We start from the raw sequence: 12,172 nt of genomic DNA on the forward strand, positions 1-12,172 counted from the left end.
ACTCATGCTGCGCTTCGCTCGTGACACTTGCATCTCACCTTTAAAACTGAATGACAGTCGAAGATTTATTTTATCTCACCAAGTTTATATGATGCTGTGTAGATGTTGTCAATTCTGTCTTAATTAAACTGATTTAAATTTTAGAAAAGTTTATATTCATGTAATACCACCAATGAGAAGATTTCAACTGAATGATAACCATCCGTTTTAAAACCGAAGTATACTGTGAAACCTTGAAACTGTTACATCCCTACATATGGCAGAGGCTATGGGTTTGTGAGAAGAACATTTGTCTATGCCTCATTACCTTCCTCTGTGCTTATTTTGGTCCTCTTGGGGGCGAGTGAACTGGGTTTGGGACCTTTTCTGCCATCTAATAGATCTCTAACCTGTGGAAGACAATGGTGTTACAAAAGGTTAAAAATATTACATATATATTTACTTATTCATCCACCCCAAAACACTCACACACTATATGCTATTATGATATAGAAAAACTGTAAAGTATCAAACCTTTTGGCATTTGGCCAGGTCAAATGGTGTGTGCCCAGCAGCAGGTCTCTTGCGTGGGTTAAATGCACCTCTCTCAGATGATATCGACATGCACTGAACTTGCTGAACCATGTAATCTTGAGGCTGCTTGTCTGCAACATTATTAATTTCGTTCTCGTCATCTTCATCTGAGGAAGACGAGCTGAAGAAGAGAGGCTCATCATTCTCCAAGCGTTTATCGGCACCTAGAATACAAGACAAAGGGAGATGGTTAATCAAACTAATCTCTCTGTTACTTATAGGTGCTGTAAGCGATTTAAGCCGTTCTGGAATTTCCACAAACTGAGCCGTTGGATTAGCCAACCCCCTCTTTCCAAAACCACGCATTCCAAAGATACCAAATGAGCTTTATTGAGACCGACACCGATCAGAAGCAGTTGTCAAATACAACCGCAGCAAAATAGCGCCCTCAACTGACAACTGTTATGAGCAACATGGCATTAAGTCTACATTCGCTGCAAATATAATACTATGAGAATGCGAAAAATGACTGACTAGCAGAAAGCGTCAGAGACCACGGCCCACGGACACATTTTTGTTTGCTGTTCACCGAGTCTAGTGCTGTCACGGAGACAGGTAAGATATCTCATGATACTTATTTCATTAATATTTTTCAGGGAGTAGGAATTTTTTTTGCATACCTTTCCATGGAGGAAAAAATCTGTTTTTTTTTTTAATTAAAAATATTCGCTTACAGCACCTTTAACATTTGTCCCTATATTCTTTGATTCTGGATATGATTATTATGGAAAAACTGGACATTCAGATCAGATGTGATTATTATCAGTAATCTTCAGGGATTTTTTTCCAGTTTTCCGGGATTACTATTTACATAATCATTTTATATAGACTGCACTCATAAAGAGCAATTTCTAGCCAATAGATTATATATACATTAATGTTTTAGAGCTAACCATAACTTAAAAAAATATATTCAATATAGAATTTCCCATGACTTTTTAGAATTGTATTAATTTACATGACTTTTCCTGACCTGTAAATTCCCTGATATTTCCAGGTTTTCCATGACTGTGGGAACCCTGGAGTTTATAAAGTCTACAAATACAACTTTTGATTTAAAATATGTATTACTATATGTTGAAATTAACATTAAGATTAATAAATGCTTAATAAGTATTGTTCATTGTTAGTTCAAGTTAACTAATGTTAACAAATGGAACCTTATTATAAAGTGTTACCATGATTTTCATGAGGATGTCTCCTTAATGACTGTCACTGTGGTATCTCCAGACACTCACAGATATCACCGTTTTAAATTTAGAGGAAAGGAGGTATCTTTATTACCTGCAGCAACCAGCATGGAGCAGAGAGGCGGAGATCCCTGACTGGCAGCAAAGTGAAGAGGACTGTTACCCCCATAGGTACGTGCATTTACGTCAGCTTTCAGCTGTAAAAGAAATGACAAGACACAAACCGTAATTCCTGAATATGAAACATTTGTGGTGTCCGTTGGCTAAAGTACAGTGCAAACAGCAGGTCCCTTTACCTCAGTAATGAGATTACAGGCCACTTTTAAAAGGTTGTCCCTCACTGCCAGATGCAGTGCTGTGCATCCACTTTTCTGCTCAGGCATGTTAATCCTTGCTCCAGCATCAACCAAAAACTGAAGACAGCGCTCCCCATCTTTCCTCACAGCAAGATGGACTGGATATTGACCTGAGAAAGGAGAGAAGAGAAAAACAATCTCAGCACACTATTGCCTCCATGTAATATTCCACATGCAATGTTTGAACATTTTCAAACTGTTTTCCAGTAAAAAAATAAAATAAAATAAACATCCTTTAAACAAGATACATTTACTGAAGACATAAAATGACATCAGTGTTTTCAGAGAAATTTAACAACATTTAAAAACCATTTCCCAATGGGGTCAGAAAAATGTACTTGTTTTCCCTGTTTGTTTGTTTTTTTATCTCATTGGTAAATGGTTATTTTTTTGTTTTAAGCATAAACCTCACAAAATTTGGTTAGAGTTCATATAATTTTCCTTCTCAAATAAACAGATCTTGTTTTAAGGATGTTTGGATATTTTACTGGAAAGCAAGACAAAATATACGGAGTAAGAACATTATTTTTTCAGTGTTCAGTGCAATTTCAATGAGTATCTCTCACCTGAGAAGTCAGCACAGTTTACTAGATGGGCGTAGCGCTCTCCCAGCAGGCCCAGCACCACTTGTAGTAAGGCCTCATCGCCAGTATGAGCAGCCAGGTGAAGTGCTGTCCGCCCATCTCGGTCCAGCAAGCTTGGGTCTGCACCTGTTTTCATCAATATCTCAACTAACTTAGTTTGCTTTGTGATTACAGCTAGATGCAATGGAGTCTAGAGAGGGAAAGAAAGATAAGCATTAGCAAGTAATAACTATAAAATAAACATTAAAATTTCATTTGGAGGTTAAAAAGAGTTTCTTTCTTTCTTTTTTTTCACTCTTTTATTTATTTATTTATTTTTTTTACAGCAGATAGATGCCGGTTTACCTGACTGAGGTTGTTGAATTTGTTGATGAACTTCTGCTGTGGCGTTTTCATCATGGCTTGAATAAGCTGTTGCACCACAACAGGTTGCTGGTGGATAACAGCCAGGTGTAGAGGCCTTTAGGGAAATAAGTAAATGTATTTATTAAAAGGCTTTTAACCAAATTAGGTTTTTAGAAGTAGCACACACATATATTATAACTGACTGAACACAATACTTCAAGGCAGGGGTACCCAACTTTTTTTGTCAGCTGAATCTCTATGATATAAAATATTTTCTTGATGTACGTCAAGAAATTAAGTAATGCTAATCTTTCAATAAATCTACTCTATAATTCACAGCATCTTCACATGTTGTTATTTGCAAATATTTAAAACAACTAATGTCATCATTTTTATGAGATCATGTAAGTGTTCTATTATTTAAAAATGATATAATATTAAATAATTAAATTTTGCATTGGCACTTCAGCTTCAGTCACAATCTCAACTATCACAAACCCCCAGTTGAGAAACCCTGCCTAATTCATAGAGACGGTATACAAACTGAAAGGCAGAGATGTGCAAAACCCTTACGTGTCACCATTCTCATCTTGCACACCACATAGATGTCTCTGTAGAACCACCAGGGGGCGTACATCCCCAGTGCTGCAGTATTCTAACAAAGCACGAGCAGTGCACTTTGCTGTCAAAGTAGCGTGATTTTGCAGAGCTGTGGCTGGAAACAATACAGGAAGGAAACATCTAAGCATCTAAAATCTGAATGTCTTGTTTCAGTTTCATGGCAGCTGAATGGGCTGACTTAAAGATTGTAAAGTTTATAGATCAGGCAAAATCTTTGATTTAGGTCCCAATTTGTGCTTTCCGATACTTACCAATCTGAATCAGCTGCTGTTGCATTGGAGAGCCAGTTTGGGTCTGTTTGTTTGTTGGCTTATTAGGTCCATCGGTCTGTGGGTTGGAGCCTGACATCTGTGCACCTCCCCCAAATCCACCACCACATCCACCAACATAAAACCCTGAACCATCCATTTGATGGTTATATTGAAAACCTATGGGGATAATTAATAAGTTTTAATATTTGAACACTTTTGCTTTGAGTCTGTGTCACCAGAATAAATTGATCCTGATTGAAGTCAGGATTGACAATCCACATGGAGTCTCTCACCTCCTCCCATTCCACCTCCACCTCCTCCTGTTCCAGCTCCAGGACCTCCAAATCCCCCTGGTCCTCCTTGAGGTCCTCCCCGCCAGTGATCATAGGGCTGAGGAAGGGCCTTCATCCTCTTCCTCTGAACCTCTTCTTTGTCTAGGAGGGAAAAGAGCTCTCCCTGTAAATAACATGAAGCCGTTCTGCCCAACATATCTACCGTGGTATAACCAGGGGTGCGTATCCCAAAAGCATTGTTAGCCAACTATGGTCGTAAGTTCCATCTTTACCAACATAGTTCAATGATTTGGTGTTTCCCGAAACTGTAGTTCCAACGAACATTTGCAAACAGCATCGCAGATTTGTGTGGTTGGAAGTTGGAACTACAGATCTAGATCTGTGGTTAGAACCAAAGATCCTTGTTAGTGTGGACATCATTTAACTTCACTGAGGCTTCTATATATTTTATTCCATATACATATCTCTCATTCTGTCAAGACTTTGACAGTGTTTACATGCACTTATGAAAACGGCTTACTCCGGGGTTTTGCAGAATGCTGCGTTCTGAAACGTCATGTAAACGCGAATGCAACCATTTAAGGTAATTAAAGGCTTTTAAGAGAAAGCGCTTTAACACACTTTGTTTCTGTCAGAGAACACAGATTATGTGTCCATGTTAACGCATAATTGCTGTTCTTATGGGTTTTTGAGGTGCGTGCACGTGCTCAAGTGCATCGGGGGAAACCCAAAGTCTGATGTAAAGGGGAATGTGCACGCAACTTTCGTGTCTTCAGCAGCTTTGCGCATTAAACAGCTTTCTGGAGTACGTGTAAATGATCTTTTGTAATTTGATATCCGCAGAAGTTATTACTCTACCCCCTGCATAATGTCATTAACGTCAGCTCTTTATTGTTGAACCAACATGGTTTGAACGATGGATGTGCGACATACCACGGTTTCGGTTCTCCAAAGATGCATCGTACTATGGTGGTTAAGCAGTGAGTTACGTAATTGTACTGGAAACGCACCACAGTATAGCAAACTCTATATGAGAGTTTGACACTGTGAATATGAAATGTAGCCACATGTATAGTAATATAAGGATAACAGTTCATCCTGTCATTTTAGAATAGTACATAAAGTCATAAAGGACTGATGTTTTGGGGAGTATACACCACTACTAACCTTGATTGTGTGGAATATATGTGAACTGCTTGGGTTCACTGCAGTCACCACCCTTCTTCCTCCTGAGCTGCAGGAACACTGTGACTGGGTGTAAGATATCCGTGCAGCGGTACGGTGGTGTCTTAAACACGATTGCATACTAAGAGATGGAAAAGAATGTTAGTGTTTTTAAAAGGCTAAATTGCATCCAATGGCCAGTGTGATTGACCTAATAAGGAAAATCAATCATACCTGTTTGTGAACATCAGTGGGGGAGAAGTCTCCAAATGCCTCCCATCCTCCATCCTCTTCCTCCTCATAGAAACGTATGTAAATATCATCTAAAAATGAACAAATATAAACATATTTTGATCTAAGGAAAAGTTTGTGAAGGACTGCCAATCTTTATGAAGGTCAGAAAAATTATAATAACCTTTTTGAACTTTATCACATAGCAGAAAGACCTCTTCTCCTCCCAGCACTGATCCAGAGGTTTTATCCATGCGGGAAATCTTCAGATTGGATGCATTTGGTGATTCTAGATAGAAATATATATATATTAGTTATATATATATAACATTAGTTATAATTAGAACATTTCATTTGCCTTTTTTTTTTTCTCATTCCAATTCAAAGAATCAGTAGTTTCATTGGCTTAAACTATGTAAATACAGTAGTCATAAATCATTGTAGATCTATACGAACTACCAGTAAAACAATACAGATAGTGACAGCATGAAATACAAAGACAAACTATTCTACAATTATATAATATACACATACTGAGCACTTTATTAGGTACACCTGTACACTTTATTCATGCAATTATCTAATCAGCCAATCGCGTGGCAGCAGTGCAATGCATAAAATCATGCAAATATGGGTCAGGAGCTTCAGTTAATGTTCACATCAACCATCAGAATGGGGAAAGAATTTTGATCTCAGTGATTTCGACCATGGCATGATTGTTGGTGTCAGATGGGCTGTTTGAGTATTTCTGTAACTGCTGATCTCCTGGGATTTTCACGCACAACTGTCTCTAGAATTTACTCAGAATGGTGCCAAAAACAAAAAACATCCAGTGAGCGGCAGTTCTATGGACGGAAATGCCTTGTTGATGGCAGAGGTCAACAGAGAATTGTCAGACTTGTTGGAGCTGACAAAAGGCTACAGTAACTCAGATAACCGCTCTGTACAATTGTAGTGAGCAGAATAGCACCTCAGAATGCACAACACATCAAACCTTGAGGCGGATGGGCTACAACAGCAGAAGACCATGTCTGGAACATTATTAGGACCATAGTGTTCATAATGAAGTTCTCAGTAAGTCTATACAATTTAAAGTAGGGATGTGTGAGACTAGTTGACTAAACGGTTCTGATGCTGCTAGTCGACACTGGAATTACTAGTCGGTTAATATTTCCCCCCCATTAAACTGATCAACATTTTTACACATTTACATGTGGCTTTATATTTTTACAGAGGCTGCGCGTAAATTACTGTCATATTAAGGTTACAAATTTTAAATAGAATTAATAATACAAATATTATTTTAAAAAGAGGATATCTGGAGCAGATACAAAGTTTCATTTCACCTCAGGCTGCGCGTGCTTCTTCCCTCTCTCACTCGCGGCGCATGCAGGAAAATGTCCTCTCACTAGACAAGCAAACTCAGCAAAGTAGTTATGAAATCACCTTGGTGGTGGTGCGGGAATCGGATTTCCAAACATTTGAAAGTCCCTATGGATGTTTTTACATTTGAGTCTTCTTTAAACCTCTGTGTGCTTGTATGTTTCCACTGTGCAGGCTTTTCAAGCACAGGATAGCCGTCTCAGGTGACCATGTTGACGTGTTAATTTTGCACATCAAAACATTTATGCTTTTGAGTAAGTAGCCAAGAAAATTACTGTTTTAGGCTAGTTATGCCATTTTTTTTAATCTGCTGATTAAGAAGGCTATTTTCAACGAAAGTGCCAACTGCTCAACAGGTTAAACTATCTTTTATTCTGTGTGCATGTCACATTGTAGGCTACATCACAGGCCTATTTTTTCTTTCCTATAGCTACTTTTGTTTTTCATCGTAACTTAATGGTTAACGTTCTTTACCAAACAGCTGTCACATAAGATCAATAGCTAATGCACGACTGCACGTCGCAACTTTTCAGCGCATATTTTTTCTCTCATAGATTTTTCTTAGCCTACCTGTTAATTATTTTCAAAAATGTCCTGACTGTTTTAATATGTTAAGTAACTTTTAAGTGGTGAATTCCGTTTAGAACACGCTGGGTTGCTCTATTGGGCCTACATTATTCATTAATTTTTTTTCAATAAATATGCCTGTTAAATATTCGCTAGCGTTGATTCAGTGAATATGTGTCATGTTCTATATTTAATGTACAATGATCAGAATGCAAGGCGAGCACGTTGCAGATAAATGCCCCTTTTCAGTGGAATTTAGCATCGGATTTGGAATAGATTAAATATTAAATTTATTTGACTGTTTTCTGAAGGTTGGCTTCATTTTAGACTAGTCAACTTCAAAAATGTTCTTTAAATGTCAGTGAAATTAGTTGTTCCGCACATCCCTAATTTAAAGAACTAATTATACTCAAAACAACAAACAATTGTGTTATGCTTATACTTTTGAATCAGGGTGATATTGTTTTAACATTTATTCCAGTCCTGTACAATCAACACATAAGGTTCTCTTGTAAGTATATACATTAGTTGACAATTTGAAATTATATTCTGTTTAAATTAACAGCATGCTACAGACATTCCTTTAAAGCATTTAATAAATTGACAATCTCTTTGACAATGCATGACCAATATGTATCTCGCTAAAGTGGCCTACATCATCAAGTAAAAAAACAAAACATTTTCAATGCATATTTTGGAAAATTATTTTCCAACTAACAGTAAAGAAAAGAGTATTTCAGTTTCTTTTATTTTAAATCACAGTGCCTAATAACATCAGTTTTTTTGGTAACCAGAACTGACTGTTTCTTCCACTCTCAACTTCAAGACTGACCTCAGTGTGGTAGATGAGCAAGTCTTTTTTGTAACAATCAGTCTTTTAAATTGTTACATGAATTCCATTAATTCTCATATGACTACACGTTATGTTGGAGGACTTACTACTATCATAGATGGGGTTGGAGACAACAGGCTTCAGGGCTCTGGTAAAACCCCCATTGCTGTCCTGAAGATAAGCCGTAAACTTTAATCTTACGATGTTTAGATCCATGGATTTGCCCAGTTCCTTAGCCTCTTGAAAAATAGCCTGTTCCTCTGCATCTGTATAATTTCACAGGGCAAGTGAAAGTAAGAAAAAACAACATATGAAGCGCAGATGGAAAACAGATTATTCAATAATTCAGTGTGATATCACTTTCTTACCAGTAAACTTATACCCAGGCTCCTTCATTCTTCCCTTCTCTTCTCTTAACCTTTTAGTTAGTACTTCAGCCACTCCTCTTTTAGTGACATGGAGAATGCCCAAATTGCTGAATCTAGACAAAGAGGATGCCAGAATTAGCAAAAGACCGATATAATGGCCTGGCTGATATTAGGACATTCAGAGATTGTCGGCATTGGTTGATAACCATGCCAAATTAGCCAATTAACAAAAATGGTAATTTTGCCTATTGTCAGTCCTAAATTCTACCTATAGCCTTGTCAATTAACTTAATTTAATAAATTAATTTTTTGAATTTAGTAATAATAATAAATAATTAATTTTTTAAGCGATCTGAGAAAATATTGTGTAAAATAAGTGGTTGTTTCATTTAAGAAATGTTATGTACACTACCGTTCAAAAGTTTAGGGTCACTTACTCATTCTTTATTTTTTTCTTCACATTTTAGAATAATAGTAAAGTCATCGGAACTATGGAATAACATAAATGGAACTATGGGAATTATGTTGTGACTAAAAAAATCCAAAATAAATCAAAACTGTGTTATATTTTAGCATCTTCAAAGTAGTCACCCTTTGCCTAGAATTTGCAGACATGTACTCTTGACATTTTCTCAACCAACTTCTTGAGGTATCACTCTGGGATGATTTTTAAACAGTATTGAAGGAGTTCCCATCTATATGTTGGGCACTTATTGGCTGCTTTTCTTAATTATTCGGTCCAAGTCATCAATTTCAAAAACTTTTTTTATTTTTTTTTTAATTAAATTTTAGTTTTGTAATTAAATACATTTATATGTTGGCACAGTTATATTTTTGTCTACAAAACTAATTTCAAACATTTAAGCATATGCCTTCAGATCAAAAGATTTTTAAGATCATGTGAAACATTTCAGGCAAGTGACCACAAAACTTTTGAACGGTAGTGTACATCTCATTTGATAACATTAAAATGTATTGTGTATATAATTCGTATTATAAAAACTGAAAAACCCATATAGGTTGACCACTTGCTTGGATGAATAAAGACTGCACTGATATACAGTACATACTGTACACTCACATGACTCAAGTCATAAACATCACACGATGATAGACATACTGTAATACGCCTTACGCAATTTACTTCAATCATAATAATAAGAGACCGCATGAGCATGATTAATAGTAGTTGTTTAAAGGGTATTTGACTCACTGTGCTGTGAGGTCATTGGGCCCCACATCAACGGTACATATCCCACTGTCGTTACACTGGCGTCCCACAAGGCTGTGCGCGTGGACACGAGGAGGGTCTGTGTGTGTCACTAACTGAACTTCAACACGTGCATGGCCCACATAGTTTGACACCTGTAGAGGGAGAAAAACATCTGAATGTTGTTTCTAAATGTGCAGTGCTGTTTATTTAAACATATAATTCATATATTATTTCTTTGTTATCGAACAGTGAAGACCATGTTACACAACATACCTTGACTGTGGGATATGTCCTTCTGTTCCTCTCACTGGAGGCCCCTGGCAAACCTCCGTGGGATGGGCCCTCACATTCATAACGAAATCTGAATCCTCTCTGCAACACACATTATAATTACCATTACACCTTACTCACAGATAAACCATGACTTTGGGGGATTCCATTGCATATTTCTGGAATCCCAAGATTGATCTTTTACTTTACACGCAACCAAAGTCCTGGCACAACCCTTAAGTAAAATGAGAGGAAATCACTCACATTAGCAACCAAATTTGCACTATGTGACTAAAATGTATATATTTGGCAACTGGCTGGTAAGCGTTTACATTTCGCTCACCAGTGACTGTAAAAGTTGTTCCGTGTAATGTGTGTCCAAAGAAGAGATCCACACAACCGATTTGTCAATGATTAATGTCTGTTTTAATACCCTTTCTGTTCTCTACAGTCAATTGTTAAGAAATAAACATTTAATTCTAATCATGGATGGGACAGATAAAATAAAGCCATTAGAGTCCTCTCTCATTAACATGCGCTCATTTCCAGATGCTCTTTACAGAAATGGCGGTTTTGTTAAAGAGACAGAACCGGTTTTAGCACGTGTTCAACAAATCAATGCAAATACTTGTAAATAGTAAACATTATGCAATTAAACAATAAACATGTAACAAAAAAAAAAAAAAACAATATGAAATATAATATATTAGTTAAATATATGGATTTGTTCATTTTAAAAAGCCAAAATGTGAATAGTATTAGTAAAATTTATATTTTCTTAATGTACCAAGTTAGAAGGTCACCTGTATAATTATCAGCATTAACTGGGAGATAATTTCTTTCAAATGAAAGCAAAAAGGACACTATAACTGAAATATACCCACATTAATCGATATATCGAATGGAAAGCTTGTGAATCGGAATCGAATCGGGAAAACTGCATCAATACCCAGCCCTAATCTACACCCCACTTTTTATAGCAACATATTGCTCTCTACTTTTAGATATATTTTAAGAATTCATCTTTTAACGTAAACAGTTATGTCAAAACAGTGTGAAGGTCTAAGTGAACACACCTGCTTTGGTTCCTCAATTATCTGCAGGTAAGGTCCATGAACTGAAACATAGAGAACCCATATATCAACGTCATGCACATCAGTCTACAACACTAACAACATGAGCTCCTAAAGACACAAATTTACATTCTAGCATTTTAAATTGAAAGACGAATTAAATCGCTAAATAAACAACAGAAGCAAACCATCAATCTTTGTTAACTTACCTGTCTCTGCAACATAGGGTTCAGTTTTGACCTCAAACGGTGTTTGCATATACGGGAGGTCCACCATAATCTGTAAAGACTGAAGAAGCCATATGCAAACTGTTGGTATTGTTATATTAAATAGGTTATATATTTGTGTGTGATTAAAGGCAAATTAAAGTCAAATATATAGCATACTGAACAGTGCAATGTGATTAAGAACAAAAAACAGCTTTAAATTGTCACTCTAAACAGTGATCTAATTATCATAATCAATATTATGTGGCTCACCTCACTGTCAAACTTCATTGCATACTGTGTATCATCCATCCTGTAATGTAGAAGCAGAGAAAACTTATTGGGACAGTCTCACTAAGAGGAAAGCTTCCAACTCCCAAAAAAACCCAAGTGGCAAGCAGTTCAAATACAGACACCATGCTAAATCAAAACACACTGTTAGACTCAACTGAGCTGCAAACCCCTTCAGATACAATTAATCTCCCCAGTTTTTCCCCAACAGCAGTATTTTGACCTAGACACAGGAAGGTGTAGACTTGGCCTACCTGGCAAATACAATCCAGACAAATAAAAGCTTTCAGGTTTTACACAAAGGACTTTACAGAGTTTGTTTCACTTTCATCGTCAAAACAAGGATATGTGCATCTGTTTT

At 36.7% G+C, this 12,172-nt stretch overlaps 1 protein-coding gene across 1 annotated transcript in view; it reads right to left on the bottom strand.

Moving 5' to 3' along the window:
- Nucleotides 1–12,172, bottom strand: part of LOC127411869 (uncharacterized) — a 43,370-nt gene that overhangs the window by 5,696 nt on the left and 25,502 nt on the right. Inside the window, exons 10-28 of the mRNA XM_051647708.1 lie at nt 11,794–11,833; nt 11,524–11,602; nt 11,318–11,358; nt 10,245–10,343; nt 9,972–10,123; nt 8,759–8,871; nt 8,498–8,656; nt 5,793–5,897; nt 5,612–5,700; nt 5,381–5,519; nt 4,214–4,354; nt 3,921–4,097; nt 3,622–3,763; nt 3,049–3,163; nt 2,686–2,893; nt 2,060–2,229; nt 1,858–1,960; nt 514–737; nt 308–389 (exon numbers count right to left, since the gene is read on the bottom strand). Coding sequence (XP_051503668.1) covers nt 308–389; nt 514–737; nt 1,858–1,960; nt 2,060–2,229; nt 2,686–2,893; nt 3,049–3,163; nt 3,622–3,763; nt 3,921–4,097; nt 4,214–4,354; nt 5,381–5,519; nt 5,612–5,700; nt 5,793–5,897; nt 8,498–8,656; nt 8,759–8,871; nt 9,972–10,123; nt 10,245–10,343; nt 11,318–11,358; nt 11,524–11,602; nt 11,794–11,833 — 2,378 coding nt within the window. The remainder of the gene's footprint in view (nt 1–307; nt 390–513; nt 738–1,857; nt 1,961–2,059; nt 2,230–2,685; nt 2,894–3,048; nt 3,164–3,621; nt 3,764–3,920; nt 4,098–4,213; nt 4,355–5,380; nt 5,520–5,611; nt 5,701–5,792; nt 5,898–8,497; nt 8,657–8,758; nt 8,872–9,971; nt 10,124–10,244; nt 10,344–11,317; nt 11,359–11,523; nt 11,603–11,793; nt 11,834–12,172) is intronic.

The sequence above is a fragment of the Myxocyprinus asiaticus genome, chromosome 21 (assembly GCF_019703515.2).
Source record: "Myxocyprinus asiaticus isolate MX2 ecotype Aquarium Trade chromosome 21, UBuf_Myxa_2, whole genome shotgun sequence".
NCBI classification, from domain to species: domain Eukaryota; kingdom Metazoa; phylum Chordata; class Actinopteri; order Cypriniformes; family Catostomidae; genus Myxocyprinus; species Myxocyprinus asiaticus.